Source organism: Ahaetulla prasina, chromosome 5 (assembly GCF_028640845.1).
Source record: "Ahaetulla prasina isolate Xishuangbanna chromosome 5, ASM2864084v1, whole genome shotgun sequence".
In the NCBI taxonomy this organism is placed as follows: Eukaryota; Metazoa; Chordata; class Lepidosauria; order Squamata; family Colubridae; genus Ahaetulla; species Ahaetulla prasina.
The window spans coordinates 87,071,794-87,088,676 of record NC_080543.1 but is presented as its reverse complement, the minus strand read 5'-3'; the positions used below and the strand labels follow the sequence as shown (position 1 = coordinate 87,088,676).

The window sequence follows — 16,883 nt, the reverse complement described above, 5'->3', positions numbered from 1 at the left end:
TTCCATTTTCATTTTGTCATTATGGGGTACTGAATGTGGATTAATGAGGAAAAAATGAATTTCAACAACTCTAGAATAAGGCTGCAGCATAACAAAATTGACAAAAGTGAAGGGGGTCTGAATACTTTCTGAATGCACCGTACATCTGCTCATGGTAGAATACTCACAAAGAGAGGAAACTACATAGAAAAACTGTAAGAGATAAAATTCTGATAGAAAGATAGGTTGGATGGTGTGCTGAAGGCAATTAATGTTTGCTGAAAAGCATTTTTTTTAAAAAAAAAGCTTTATATAAGAGAATCCTTTTGCCTACTTTGTTATTGAAAGTGACAGTTGAGTGTCAAGAAAAATAGGGTCAATTGAATGCAGTGGGGATAGGTTACTTCAGCCTGAATGGTAAACAAGTAAAGATAATAATTTAATCATTTATAAACCTTTATGCCAACTGATTCTCAATGATTCTGGTTGATTCACAACAATCAGAGAAATTATAATAAAACATAAAAATAAAGAAAAAAGATGGCATGTATGTTGAAATGAAAAATCTCACTTTCCCATGCCAAGTGAAGATCAAGTCATAATATAATTACATTTAAAAAAATAAAGGGAACCAAAGACAGGATATACTGAGAAAGTTGAATATTTTCAAAATCAGAGAGGAGAAAAGTTTAAAAGATAAAAGACACATTGATGTGGTGGGAGTAAGGATAGTTTCAATGGTAGAAAAGTACAAATGCATACAGTGAATCAATTATAAGCTGGTTTTAGCAATTTTACCTTTCCTTTTTCTTATCATATGCCTTTAAATTCTTTAAATTACTATTCCTCATTCTTTTTAAGCAGTCTGCTTAAGAGTGCTTAAAAAGAAGCATTATGAGTTATTTGGATATCTGATATGGGATATTATTGCCAGAACCTAAGAGGTCAAATTATCACATATAGTTTGTATAAAAACATCCAGCAATTGGCTAAGGTACCATTTTTGGAGAAGAAAATTAAGAACTACTGTCTGTAATCCCATTTATCTCCTGATGTCTTTTAAATATGAATTTACTAAGGTTCATGTTTATAGGACATGATTTTTATTACAATAGACATGATATTGAGAAAAGTGTAAAATATTAGCAGTCAGAGTTATACAAGAAATACAATATTGACTCCAATAAAAATATTATTCCAAATTGATTAATCAACATATTTTTAATTTTATTCTAAACTCTGTAGTTATAATTATTAGAAATATAGCAATAGCAATAGCACTTAGGCTTATATACTGCCCCATAGTGCTTTACATAACTGTCTGGACAGTTTACAATCCCCAACAATCTGAGTCTTCATTTTACCAACGTTGGAAGGATGGAAGGCTGAGTCAACCATATAGATTTTATAGGGATAGATCATTTCCCCCCAAAAGTCAATCTGACATACATTGCAGGAAATGATTAATCTTAATTTAACTTTTTTTTCTTCAATAAATTCTCACTATAATTAACTCTAGTTAATGGGAAAGGTTCCTAGCCCTGATAGATTGCTTCAACACTTTTATGAAATATATTTTATTCATAAAAGCAGGATACAAATAAATAAAATAATAATAATGATCATATCTCTTGCCCCGTATTCTCTACCAAATACTTTGGCATAGGGCCGGGCTATTTACGGGACCGCCTACTGCTACCGAATACCTCTCACCGACCCGTGCACTCTCACAGAGAGGGACTCCTCAGGGTGCCGTCAGCGAGACAGTGTCGTCTGGCGACACCCAGAGGAAGGGCCTTCTCTGTGGGGGCTCCCGCCCTCTGGAACGAACTCCCCCCAGGACTTCGTCAACTCCCGGACCTCCGAACCTTCCGTCGCGAGCTTAAAACACACTTATTTATCTGCGCAGGACTGGATTAGTTTTTAAATTTGTGGTTTTTTATCATTTATTCTAAATTTTAATTTCGGCCAATTGAATAAGTTTTTAAATTGTATTTTAATAGTATTTATATTGTAATATTATTGTCTATTTTATCTGGCTGTGAACCGCCCTGAGTCCTTCGGGAGAAGGGCGGTATACAAATTTAAATAATAAAATAATAATAAAAAAAAAACTTTGCCATTTGATTTTGTAGCTTACATATATTTATGTTAGATTATTTGAATATATGGTGCTATATTTAATGAAATATAAACATTGCAACTTTTTCAATTAAATAATGTATTTTTTCCAGATTACAAATAAAAGCAAGGAGTCCATTTGGGAATTCATCAAAAGTTTATTGGATGCTTGGTCAGGATGGGTTGTTATGCTACTTATAGGATTGCTGGCAGGTAATTTCAAACAAATGTTAACTCCTATTTACTTCTTAAAAGTTGTGCGCTGTAGAGACAGTTGCTTATGCTGGGTATGTTTGGGGATAGAAATGCTAAATGCTAAATATATAGGTAGAATATTGACAATAACTGCACAAAGAAATAATAATATTTATAATTTGAAATAGGGAATAACAATTGTGATATAGAATTTTAATTTTTTTTAGTCCCAAACAGATCTAATATTAGTAATAATATTTTCTGGTTAATTGATAATAATTTGCAAAACCATATGTTTATTTATTAAATTAAATTAAATTAATATAGGTGCCCATCTCATGAGAAGTTATTTTAGAAAACGTAAATAATAACGTAAATAAATGTCATATTGCTTCATTCATATTGTTATCTCTTATAAGGATAACAGATATTGTAGTAAGTAAAAAAATATACTAAGCAGTTAGTTTAGATTGTACTGTGGTTTATTTGCTCAACCATTAACAGCAGTTGATAACATTCTGAGAAATTGTTAGAATTGTGGTATGAAAACATTCATAATATTATGATTAATACTGCTAATAACACAATGATTTTTAATTATTTGTAATTTATCATTAATAATATATTTTTAACTAAAAATAATATCTCTGAACATTAACTGGTGCTTTGGGGCTTGTTATAAATAAACTACAAAAGTTCTAGCGTTCTGCTGAAATATGTAATTGGACCCATGCATAGTTCATGAAGCAATATGACATTTATTCAGGCAAGCTCTTAGAAATGCTAAGAGATACCACTTGATGTCACTGTTGTACTATGTTCTTTTAAAAAGTGTCAACTATTTGGAATGGAAAGTCAGAAATATTACAATATCAAACTGGAAGGCATAAAAAGTATATGTATTTATAATACAATATAAGTCAGTTATAAATATTTAATGCTACAAGTCTATGATGTTTTTACCATAAATATATAAAAATAAATATTAAAAAAACATTAAAAATGGTTTTTTGAGTGATGTGGTGGCCTAGTGTTGAAGATGCTCACTTCCCACTTGGAAGATGGAGAGTTCAATCCTAGGCAGTAGCAGATTTTTCTCTCCTAGGGCATAAAGAAAGAATATCTGCTGCTAACTCCACATGACATCAGGAAGGGCATCCAGCCAGTAAACGCTCTGCTCCATCCAGTCATCCCAACTCTATCCCAAATTAAGGGATTACAGGGTTGTAAAAAGAAAGCTTTTATTTATGGTATTTTTTATTGAATCAGAGTCTGCTTTTAGGTCAGTATATTGAAAGTAACAGTCATGCACACTGCCTACTTGTTCAACTAGTGTCTTAACCTACTGTGAACTTTACTGTGGGGTCAATAATCCCAAACCCAAGTTTTGACTTTATCAGTTTCAGCTGCTCATAGAATGATCTAGATAAGAATATATTCTCTTGTTTTAAAAACTTATTTAGACTAATAATTGTTTGTATTTTTTACAAGTTCTTAGAAGTGAGTCAAGAAAAGCAGTTCGTATTTTAAGAGAAACACTACATTCATAAAAAAGCTTATAGACAGATACAAGGAAACAATTCTCATCTTTTGTTTGCAGGTTTCATTCACTCACTCACTGTTGCAGGTTTTAACATGTGTAATAAATGCTCTTGAAAACACCCAATAGCTATGAGGTGGACAGTTCTCCTAACTTGTTATTTTGGTAACTGTGGGGTGACTTAATATGGAGTTATGTATGAATCCAACTCATATTCAAGAGACTCTTCTGCAAAAGTATGTTCAAACTCATTGCTCAGCATCTATCATTTGGATTCTTCTTTAGCATCTATTTCTCTTCCTGTTAGGCACATTGGCTGGAGTTATAGATTTAGCAGTGGATTGGATGACTGATTTGAAAGAAGGAGTCTGTTTAGAAGCCTTTTGGTATAGTCATGAGCAGTGTTGCTGGACATCCAATGAAACTACTTTTGAAGACCGGGACAAATGTCCTCAGTGGCAAAAGTGGTCTGAACTTTTAGTTAACGAATCTGAGGTATGGTTAAACTTTTGCTTTAATTTACACACTAATTGTTTAATGTTTTAATGTGGCACTGTCATGAAAACATGTTACTGAAAAATGCTCTGTGTGTAATTATCTACTGTAGATAAACTGAAAAATGCTCTGTGTGTAATTAAATTTGGACCATTCCTAGATAGTAGCAAAGAAGTACAAAAATCCTCTAGTATTGTAATAATCTAAAGTTTTGCAGCACATAGCTCTAATATTTCCTCTCAGTTAGGCAGAAAATAAAAATTATTCCATTTCCCTTACTCCCTCCCTCTCTCTCTTTCTCTCATTCTTTATTGGCCAAGTGTGATTGGACACTCAAGGAATTTGTCTTTGGTGCATATGCTCTCAATGTACATAAAAGGAAAAAAAAGAAAAAATACATTCATCAAGAATCATAAGATATAACACTTAGTGATACTCATAGGTTACTAATAAGCAATCAAATCATACTAGGAAACAAACAGAACAATATCAATCATAAAAATAAAAGCAACATGGTTATAGTCATAAGTGGGAGGAGGTAGATAATAAGAAGGATGAGAAGAATAATAGTAATACAGTCTTAGTAAATAGTTTGAGCGTGTTGTGGGAATTAGTTGTTTAATAGAACAATGGCATTTGGGGAAAATCTGTCCTTGTGTCTAGTTGTTCTGGTGTGCCGTCCCCTATAGCGTCATTTTGAGGGTAGAAGTTGAAATAATTTATGTCCAGGATGTGAGGGGTCTGTAGATATTTCCTCAGCCCTCCTTTTGACTCATGAAGTATACAGGTCCTCAATGAAAGGCAGATTGGTAACAATTGTTTTTTCTGCAGTTCTAATTATCCGTTGAAGTCTGTGTCTATGTTGTTTGGTTGCAGAGCCAAACCAGATAGTTACAAAGATGACAGATTCAATAATTCCTCTGAAGAACTGAATCAGCAGCTCTTTGGGCAGTTTGAGCTTTCTGAGTTGGCGCAGAAAGAACATTCTTTGTTGTGCTTTTTTGCTGTCGTTTTTAACATAACATAACATAACATAACATCAGAGTTGGAAGGGACCTTGGAGGCCTTCTAGTCCAACCCCCTGCCCAGGCAGGAAACCCTATACCATCTCAGTCAGATGGTTATCCAACATTTTCTTAAAAATTTCCAGTGTTGGAGCATTCACAACTTCTGAAGGCAAGTCGTTCCACTTATTAATTGTTCTAACTGTCAGGAAATTTCTCCTTAGTTCTAAGTTGCTTCTTTCTTTGACCAGTTTCCACCCATTGCTTCTTGTTCTACCCTCAGGTGCTTTGGTGAACAGCCTGACTCCCTCTTTTGATGTTAGGTGTCTGTTTTAAGTCTTGAGATATGACAAAACCTAGACTCTTGAAGGTCTCTACTGTTGATACTGTGTTGTCTAGTATTGTGAGAGATGGTAGTATAGGAGGGTTACTCCATTTCTATGATTTTGAGTGTGTTTAGTTCAATATTGTTCCAGTCGCACCACAAGGTTAGTTGTTCAACCTCCCATCTGTATGCAGATTCATCGTTGTCTTGAATGAGACCAATCACTGTTGTATCATCTGCAAAGGTCAATACTTTGACAGCGGGATCTTTTGAGATGCAATCATTGGTGTATAAAGAGAATAGAAGTGGAGAGAGCACACAGCCCTGGGGGGCTCCTGTGATAATTGTGCAGGTATCTGATGTGATTTTGCCTAGCTTCACTTGCTGCTTCCTGTTTGTTAGGAGGCTTATGATCCATTTACAAGTGTGGTCAGGTACAGCTAGCTGATTTAGTTTAGTTAAAAGAATATTTGGAATGATAGTACTAAATGTTGAGCTGAAGTCTATAAAGAGGACCCTTGCATAGGACTGCATCTATCTATCTATCTATCTATCTATCTATCTATCTATCTATCTATCTATCTATCTATCTATCTATCTATCTATCTATCTATCTAATCTATCTATTTAATCTATCTATCTATCTATCTATCTATCTATCTATCTTCTATCTATCTTTATCTTTATATCTCTATGTATTTTTATATCTCTATCTTCATTCATTTTATGCCTGTTTTTTCATCTTATAGTAGTTTGTTCAAATAGTTGCCTCAGTGTTAAATATTGATAGTTTGTAAGGGGACTGCATGCATATTTACATAAATTTAGTTTATCAATATGTCCTCACTGTCTCAGCATAGCAGTAAATCAAAAATATTGCTTATATGCTTTGTTGGATAAAATCTTAATTATATGTGACAAACTGAGAGGAATATTCATTGTCTGCATCCCCATTTATTTATTTATCAAGGAAAGAATTTGTGTTGAAACTGTTCTCCAGTCACTCTGTTATGGACCGTAATTTTCAAATGAAGTTCATCCTGTGAAGGAATAAAGATTATTGTCATAGCTGTCTCTTATTTAAAAATATGCAACAACATCTGTAAAAATAAGAATTACTCAGGGAATCAGAGCATCAAGATAGATGCATTTATTTCAGATCTGCCTGGCTCAACTTGGGGGGCCTCACAGGCATCCTGCCATAAAAAGAAGGGAGGAAGGATGAAAGAGGAAAAGATGAAAGGGCAATAAAGGGATAGGAAATCAGGAGGGGGTGATGACAGGTGATAAGGACCAGGGCAGCCGGATCCTATTTGTACCAGCATCCCACAGCCAGGAATCCTGAGAAATATACAAATTATATAGGAACATCTCAAAATACTCAAAACATCTTGGTGAGCTCTGGTTGGCTGGAAACGAACTGGTCACAAGGGGAGGAATGGCCTGGGGGCAAACCTACACCTTATTTTTGTATCCAGCAAGCACGGTAGTTTCAGAGCTCGCTTGACTTTACTGCAACTACCACTCTTAGTAAAAGAACCATTTGCTTTAGCCAAAGCAGTCGAAGCCTTTTCTTTCCTAAGAGATTGGATTAGGATAGATCTGACAGTTCATCTATGTTTTAGGCTTGAATAAGTAAAGCCAGATGTCAAAATTAGCAGAAGAATCTCCAGTCATTCATCATTCTGTGCAATAGGTGAGAATATAAGTGGGAAACATTCATTTGTTACAATAACAATTTTTTATTATGTGCCAGACTTCAAATTTTTTTAAAAAAATTATACCTATATGAAATGCCATTCTTTTCACTGCTCCAAAGCATCTTATTAAAGCTTCAAAAAGCATTATAAATATTCAGCAATGGATTGTATTTATTTAAAATAGTTCACCAATCTACTATTTTACAGCCTTAATTTCCCCCCCCCCTCGCTTTTTGTATAGACTGTAACTTTTGCTAACTTTATTAAGGCAGATAGTTTACAAAAGCAAGCAAAGCTGATTTGAAATGAAGGAGCCTTAATGGGAAATATTGTCATTTTCAGTCCCAATTCATTTAAAATTGTTTTAATCTGACCTGCCCTCTTAATTTATGGCTATAGTACCTTTACAATAATTTAGGCCTCAGTGATCAATATTTTTTGCAATGCATTATGTTTCCTTGTATGTTTTTGAAATAATATTTGCAATTTCCATAAATTGCCTTATTGAGGTCCCATGTTGGAAGACATGCAGTCCCAAACTGTAGGTGTTTATTTGGGAGTAAGTTCTCTGACATCAAAAAGACTTATTTTCAGGTAAATACTGCATACCTGTTGGGTCATCCTTCTTCCACATATAATGTAGACTGGTGCTGCTTTCCCTCACCTCACAATCCTCCTAGTGAAGCCTCCTCTTCTTCCTCCTCAGCTGACCCTCCTCTTCCTTCTCCCTGCCACTCTACTGGAGGGGTGGGGAGAATAAAGGGAACTGAAGACTGCAAGGAAAATTGCATGCCTACTCCCCATTCCAGCATGCACCCAAGGACCCCTTTCTCCAGTGGGCTTACCCAGCTAATTCTATCCAGCTATACTTTTCTTGCCAATAGGCATATAAATTGCTTTCTAGTCATTCCCTCACTGCCCACTGTTGTTAAGAGAGTTCAATTTTTGATTTCCATTCCAAAGAAGTCAATTATCTGTCCATCAGACCTCGCTGACAGTTGATTTGGTGCAGTGGTCAGAATAAGGCAGAAAAGAAGGTGGAGATACGCCCCTCCCATCTTCCCTTACTTATTTATTTCAATTACGTAGGAGTAATGGCGGCCCGCAGGCCAGATGCATCACAGTGCAGGCCACACCCATCCTGGCTCCACAAAGGCAAAAAACGTCATGATACATCAAGTGACGTGATCAAGTTTGACACCCGTGACCTTGGTTCAAAACTTGTTGCTCTATGATGCTCCTCCTAGCCTAGCTGACGAGACAAGGTTATAAATGGACAAAGAGACAGGAGAGTTTTAGGAACATACAGATGCACCAGACTGCAGACTTCAAGGAAAATATTTGTGTGGTTGAATAAGCCAAATATGAAAAATATACTGTACAAATAACATAGTTGATGAAGAAATGGTGCTTCATATTCTCCCACTCTCCCATACAACCACCATAAATATGCCCTTTTTTGAACTGTCTTAAAGTGATCTGTTCTTGTTTCTTTTCCCTTTTTTAGGGTGCCAGTGCTTACATTCTAAATTACTTCCTATACATCTTATGGGCATTGTTGTTTGTTTTCCTGGCTGTCTCCCTTGTGAGGGTGTTTGCTCCTTATGCCTGTGGATCTGGAATTCCAGAGGTAATGTCTCCTTACTTGATTTATATAACTTTGACATCGGGAGTGAGAGGGGAGGGAATAATTTTCAACAATGCAAATTTCAGGCAAACTCAGTCTGCAGTCTTTGCAAATGGAGATGAAAGTAGGAAAAGGAAAGGAAATTGTTGACTTTAAAGCTGGCCACTTGGTTTGTATTTTTCAGCATGGAATATTCACCTATCTTGAAAAAACAAAATAATTGCTGACCTGGGTAGACTTCCTAGTAGTTTCACAAAAATCTGATCAACCAATTTTTGTTCTTCTTTCTCTTCCAGATAAAGACCATTTTAAGTGGCTTCATTATTCGAGGATACCTAGGCAAGTGGACGCTCTTAATCAAAACTGTAACTTTAGTTCTGGTGGTCTCCTCTGGACTCAGTCTTGGCAAAGAAGGGCCTCTCGTGCATGTAGCCTGCTGCTGCGGCAACTGCTTTAGCAGCCTTTTCGCCAAGTATAGCAAGAATGAAGGAAAAAGGAGAGAGGTACTGGTAGTTTCATCATTTCCTTCATTCACCTAATATTCTGTGAATATTTTCCACAGACTACTAACATGTGGATTGATGTTTCCATGTTAGGTGCTGTCAGCTGCTGCTGCTGCTGGTGTCTCTGTTGCCTTTGGTGCACCCATTGGGGGGGTTCTTTTTAGTTTAGAAGAGGTAAGAAGTATTTTTAATGTCATAAGCTGAGCAAATGCTTTGTATGGTACATTTTATTGATAGCTGTTCCTGCATTGTTTTGCTTTAGACAGTGGGTGGCAGTCAGCTCAAGGGACAGAAATCATTAGAGAAGGAATGGAAATAAGTAGACATCTCTGAGCTGAGCTGATGACTAGAAGCTGGAATTCAATATAATGCAAACACAAACAATAGAACATAACCCAGCCAGTGTCTTCAACTTCAAAAGCTCTGATTTTAATAAACTCAGAAAGACTCTAAGAAAAAGTCCATGGATGAAAATCTTAAAGGGGAAAACAACTCAAGAAATATGGGAAACTCTAAAAAAAGAGTTTAAAAGTCTAGTCCAACATAATATCACTGAAAAGAAAAACTAGAAATCCAAGACGAAACCAGCATGGTTGCATAAAGATCTCTCTAATAAACTGAAAAACAAAAAGGACAAATACAAAAAATGGAAAGAGGGACACATAACTAAGGCAGAGTACCAGCATATAGTCCGAATCTGCAAAGATGAACTCAGGAAAGCAAAAGCTCAGAATGAACAAAGACTGAAAAGAAGTCAAAGATAATAAAAAAAGTTTCTTTCAACATATGTAAAAAAGATGTTGAGACTCTAGAAAGAGTGCAGAGAAGAGCAACAAAGATGATTAGGGGACTGGAGGATAAAACATATGAAGAACGGTTGCAGGAACTGGGTATGTCTAGTTTAACAAAAAGAAGGACTAGGGGAGACATGATAGCTGTGTTCCAATATCTCAGGGGCTGCCATAAAGAAGAGGGAGTCGGGCTGTTCTCCAAAGCACCTGAGGGTAGAACAAGAAGCAATGGGTGGAAACTGATCAAAGAAAGAAGCAACTTAGAACTAAGGAAAAATTTCCTGACAGTTAGAACAATTAATAAGTGGAACGACTTGCCTTCAGAAGTTGTGAATGCTCCAACACTGGAAATTTTTAAGAAAATGTTGGATAACCATCTGACTGAGATGGTGTAGGGTTTCCTGCCTGGGCAGGGGGTTGGACTAGAAGGCCTCCAAGGTCCCTTCCAACTCTGATGTTATGTTATGTTATATACCGGTAAATAACAAGAAAAAAGTCAAGGAAACAATAGGTCCACTTAAGAGAGGAGATGGCAAGGAAGTAACAGGCAGCAGAGAAAAAGCAGAACTGTTTAACTCATTCTTTGCATAAGTCTTGAAGCAAAAAGAAATTATAGCCAAACCTACTAAAAACCTAATTTTTAAAGATAGACTAGAAATAAAAATTAAAATAAGCAAGAAAATGGTTAGAGAACAACTGTCTGATCATGATGAATATTAACCATCAGGACTTGATGGATTACATCCCAGAGTTCTGAAGGAGCTGGCAGATCTCAGAACCATTGTACCATATCTTTCAAAAATCCTGAAACAAGAGGGAATTACCTGAGGATTGGAAAACAGCTGATGTGGTTCCCATCTTCAAAAAAGGAGGAAAAAAAGAGACCCAGGAAGCTACAGGCCAATCAGTCTATCAATACCTGGGAAGATACTGGAAAAAAATAATTTAAAAAAAATCAGATCTACGAACATATAGAAACAAATAAAGTTATAACTAGTAGCCTGCATGGGTTTGTTGGGGTTAGATCATGCCAACCAATATTATTTCATTCTTTGACAAAGTGACTAAAGCAAAATGCTGTGGACATAGTAGGCTTTAGGAAGGCATTTGACAAAGTAGACCACAACCTACTTTTTGGTAAACTAGAAAAATATGGGATAGACAACATCACCACTAGATGAATTTGTAACCGGCTGACAAACCATGCTCTACTAATAATCCTTAATGGTACTACCTCTACACAGGGAAGTAAGCAGTGGGGTACCGTCTTAGGCCCAGTACTCATCATATCCTCATAAATGACTTAGATGAGGGAATAGAAGGGGAACTCATCAAATTTGCAGATGACACTAAGCTAGCAGGAATAGCTAACACCCCAGAAGACAAGCTCAGGATTCAAAAAGATCTTGACAGACGTGAACAATGGGCCCTATCCAACAATATGAAATTTAATGTGTGGAGAAAGGCAAGGTTTTACACCTGGGCAGGAAAAACCAAAGTTACAAGTACAGATTAGGCAAAATCTGGCTCAAAAACAGTAACTGTGAGAGGGACCTTGGAGTTCTAGTAGACAATCTTTTTTTTTATTATTTCTTTTTGTCACAACAGTATACACAAACAATAGTCATAGATAAAACAACATATTTTGAAGAAAATATATACATATATGTAAAAAAAATATGCATTAACTATATCAATTTGATATGATGAAGGGAACAATAGGACAGGAACGGTAGGCACCTTTGTGCTCTTATGCACGCCCCTTATGGTCCTCTTAGGAATGGGGTGAGGTCAATAGTAGACAGTTTTTGGTTAAAGATTTGGGGATTTTGAGTAGAGACTACAGAGTCAGGTAATGAGTTCCAAGCATTAACAACTCTGTTACAGAAGTCATATTTTCTGCAATCAAGTTTGAATTTAAACATGAGTCAGTAATGTGTGGTGGCAGCAGCAAAAAAACCTTAAACAATCCTCAGTTGTATAAACAGAGGCATAGAATAAAATCATGTGAAGTATTAGTATCACTTTATAAACCCTTAATAAGGCCAGACCTGGAATACGGCATCCACTTTTGGTTACCACATTACAAAAACGATGTTTTGACTTTAGAAAAAGTGCAGAGAAGAGCAACTAAGATTATTAAAGGCCTAGAGACAAAAACATGAAGAATGGTTGCAGGAATTGGGTATGGCCAACCTAGAGAAAAGAAGGACTAGAGGGGACATGATAACAGGGGTGAAATGCTACTGGATTGGACCGGATCAGGCGAGTAGGTAGCGAAAACTGGGGCTGGTTCGCTGAACCAGGAGCAATGGCTGGCTGGCCACGCCCCTGAACCGATCCACAGCTCGCAGTCCTGCCATGCTTGCCTGCCTTCCTAGCTGCCTTCCCGGTGTCCCGGTGTCCAGCTTGCGAAGGCAGGCAAGCTGAAGCCCACGTGGAAGGCAGGCAAGCAAGGCAGGGCTTCAGGGAGAAAAATGCTGGAATAAAATACATCAATTCCCGTGGCACAAACCATGCTGCCCTGCCCACCCTCACCGCTTTGCCACTCCATCTCGTCCTCCTCGCCAGCCAATCTCCCCACAAACTCGGATGACACTTCCACACCTCCGAGCACTTCTTTTCCTTTCCCCCATGACCTCCCCACTCCCACTCAGCATCTGGTTCTGCAGTAAGGTAGCTGCAGGAATCGCCAACCCATCGGCAGGCACAAAAGGGGGGGGGAAGCTGCCCTTATGAGAAGGAGGATGGGGTGGTGATGGTCCCCTCTTCTTTATGGGGCTTGACTTTGCCAGAGCTTCTCTGCCCACTCTTAACACCACCCACTCCAACCGCGCTGCTGCTGGGAGACCGGCTGGATGCAGCCAAATGAGGCTTGCTCATTCCTGCCACAATTAATAGAAAGTGCCTAGGATCCAGGCTACGGTCAGGATCCCAATGGCATTAGCCCTGATCCGCCTCATTGCAGGACCTCCAGGCTGCCTGGGAGCTCCGAGTCAGCTGAAAAAAGCTTCAGTTCTTGGGGAGAATAGAAAAGAGAGAGAGAGCAAAAGAGTGATGGGGAAACGGCGACACCCAATTCTCTCTCCCTCCCTCTCTTCTTTGGCTGGCTCAAGCAGTCACAGCTGTTCGTTAGTGCTCTTGTCTCTCGGCTTAGTTCTGCAGAGAAAAAAGAGAGTGAGAGAGACCGAGGAAGACTGAGATATCAAGGGCTTCAGGGAAGGAGTTAGCAGCTTAATCCCTTCCCCGAAGCCCTGCCACATTGCCTGAGAATCGGGTGTCGCCTTTTCCCCATTGTTCTCTTGCTCTCTTGCTCTCTTTTCTCATCTGACCGTAGCCTGGATCCTAGGCACTTTCTATTACTTATGGCAGGACAGCAAGACTCATTCAGCTGCATCCAGCTGGTCTCCCAGCAGCAGTGGCATTGGCGGCATTAAGAGTGGGCAGAGAAGCAACCAGAGAGTGACAGGATGCAGGGCTAGCAAGTGGAAGCAGGGTGAGGCTTCCCGGGTGGCTGAAATGTGGGGTGGTTGGCTCTGTCAGCTGCCATCCCCACCAAAATGACAACCCTGGCACAGTGGGGATGACGAGAGAGAGAAGAAAGACAGGAAGGAAAAAAAGGGAGATAGAGGGAGAAGAAACAAAGAGAAAGAAAGGAAGGGAGAGAGAGAGAGAAGAAAGAGTGACATGAGTGATGTCATGTTGGCCCCGCCCACCCAGTCACATGCCCACCAAGCCACACCCACCAAGCCACGCCCACAGAACCGGAGGCAAAAAAAAATAGATTTCACCCCTGCATGATAGTAGTATTCCAGTATTTGATAGGCTGCCACAAAAAAGAATGGGTCAATTTATTTTCCAAAGCACCAGAGGGCAGGGCAAGAAACAATAGAAACTAATCAAGGAGAGAAGCAACCTGGAATTAAGGAGAAACTTCCTAACAGTGAGGACAATTAACCAGTGGAACAGCTTGCCTTCAGAAGTTGTGAGTGCTTTAAGAAGAGACTGGACAATCACTTGTCTAAAATGATATAGGGTCTCCTGCTTGAGCAGGGAGCTGGACCGCTTGATCCTATTGATTAAAATATTTTGATACTTTTATGCTCTCAAGGCCTTACATCAGTTGAAAACATCCATAAAAGTAAGATTATCCAGAAACAGTTTTTTTGTTTTATCTTCAATTGTATTTTAGTGACCATAATGGGTCCAGCAACTTAGTTATTAAGTGAAGCAGTCACTAAGTGAACTGTTCTTACTGTATGTTCTTATTTCAGCTTTCCTTTGCTTTTATATGTGAAAATCATAAATGCAAGGAGTTGCTTTTTCATTACCATTGTATTTGTGAACTGTTACTATACAAGGCAGTACCTTTAAAGCGCTCCATGGCTTAGGGCCTGGGTACTTACGGGACCGCCTGCTGTTACCTTATGCCTCCCATCGACCCGTACGCTCTCACAGAGAGGGTCTTCTCAGGGTGCCATCCGCCAAGCAATGCCGGCTGGTGGCCCCCAGGGGAAGGGCCTTCTCTGTTGGAGCACCTACTCTCTGGAACGACCTTCCCCCCGGTTTGCGCCAAATATCTGACCTTCGGACCTTTCGTCGGGAATTAAAAACTCATTTATTCATTCAAGCGGGACTGGACTGATTTTTTAGATTTTTTAAATTTCTAAATTTTAAATTTTTAAATCTTCTGTAATTTTATATGGGGTATTTTAGGTTGGTCAATTTGACGGTTTTAATTCGGCCACTATTGAATAGGTATTTTAAATTGATTTTTAACTTTGTATACTTATTGCTTTTTATCTTGGCTGTACACCGCCCTGAGTCCTTCGGGAGAAGGGCGGTATAAAAGTTTAATAAATAAATAAATAAATAAATAAATAAATAAATAAATAAATAAATAAATAAATAAATAAATAAATGAGGACTATTATATTCCTCAATTGTAATATTTTGTATTTCTCTGAGCTCCTACTTGGCAGGAAGATATATTATTAATCCAGATGCTTCCTTGCTGTTGGCTGACCTGGAGGATTAAGTCATTTACATGGTTATATAAAGAACAAAATGAAATGCCTTAAGATGCATGGAAAACATCCAGTCTTGGTATTGTAGAAACCAGTAGCATAGCAACAATGTTGTTAAGAAAGAATAACTTACCACACATACATCCTTTTTAGAAGATAGTACCAAAATATCATATTATAAATTGGTGGGGATGGTAGGAACCACAGTACTGCTAGGTAAAAGTGGCTTTACTGTAGATATTTAGTATCTTGAAAAGGCAACAATTTGTCATATGCCTCATTTAATATTCGGTTATTTTATTAAACATGATACAAATGCACTTCCCCTCATTTGTTTCTTTAAAATAACTAGCAAGTGAGAAGGCAATTCTCTTTTGCAATCCATGAACCATATGGTAAGATTACCTTCCTATGAAAAGTGGATATTAATTTCACAGTTCTTTCAAACCAATTTTTATGTGGCTACTATTAAAACTCAAAAGAGGGTTAAACGGGTGCATTTTGCCCCCCCTGCTTTTCAATTTCTATATAAACGACACGGTAAAATGGCTAAAAAAATCAAATTACCACCCCCAAAAATGGATAATTGAAGCATCGCCCCCCTGCTCTATGCAGATGATGCTTTGATTCTCTCCAGGACACCAGTAGGCCTTAAAAGAGCCTTGTGAGCCCTTGTCCAGTATTGTAATTACAATAAACTGGATATAAATTATGAGAAAACATAGATCATGGCCTTTGCAAAAAGGCCAAAACTTTATTCATGGTATCTAAATGGCCACAAAATAGAGGAGGTAACCACCTTCAAATACCTGGGGATGGTCATTCAGGCCAATGGTTCAAGAAAAGCATATGGAGAATATGCGGCTGCCTTGGGCCAAAGATCAGCGAGCACCATCCTTACATTTTTCTGCACAAAGGGAGGATATTATGTCCCTGCCACAATTAAGCTTTTTCTGGCCAAGTCGCTAGCACAGCTTCTTTATGGGACTTTGCTCAGACTGTCAGCTTTGTGTTTTACACCATTAGAAAAAGTTCAATCCAAATTCATTAGGTCAATTCTCCAGATGCCGCGTTGTGTTTCAAACGCATTTCTGCGCCTGGAGACAGGATTGACAAAAGTCAAAGCAAGAATCTGTGTAGCACCCTTTAGTCTGTGGCTAAAGCTTAACTTCTTTCCACAAGCTCTTGCTCCATTAATTCTCCAAGACAATTTCTCCTCATCATGGATCAAGGCTGTCAAGTCCAACCTTGCCAAACTAGGCTTCTCCCCAGCCTCAATACTCAAGATGGAGTATGACCTAGCAAGACAAAGGGTAGAGGACATCGAGAGGCAGGCAGACTTAGGGAAAGCTCAGCTGTTTCTGGCTCCAGATGCCATTAGATGTCTTGTTGCTCCTGCCATCTATCTTAGTGAGTTGGAGTCAGCAAACCACCAGAAAACATTTTCGCTCACACGGTGCCAATGCGCTTCAATTGGCTGTCCTGTACAGCAAGTATAAAAGGATACCATTGACAGAAAGACTCTTTTCCTGCAGCTCAGGAGAGGTGGAGACTGTGGGTCAGATGCTCCTCAGAT

General features: G+C 38.2%; 1 protein-coding gene across 2 annotated transcripts in view; it reads left to right on the top strand.

The window, feature by feature from the left end:
- CLCN4 (chloride voltage-gated channel 4) overlaps positions 1-16,883 on the top strand; it is a 47,609-nt gene that overhangs the window by 9,104 nt on the left and 21,622 nt on the right. For both annotated transcript variants that reach the window (XM_058186919.1, XM_058186918.1), the window contains 5 exons: positions 2,214-2,313; positions 4,143-4,330; positions 8,867-8,989; positions 9,283-9,489; positions 9,583-9,663. In XM_058186919.1, the coding sequence (XP_058042902.1) occupies positions 2,214-2,313; positions 4,143-4,330; positions 8,867-8,989; positions 9,283-9,489; positions 9,583-9,663 (699 nt within the window). The remainder of the gene's footprint in view (positions 1-2,213; positions 2,314-4,142; positions 4,331-8,866; positions 8,990-9,282; positions 9,490-9,582; positions 9,664-16,883) is intronic.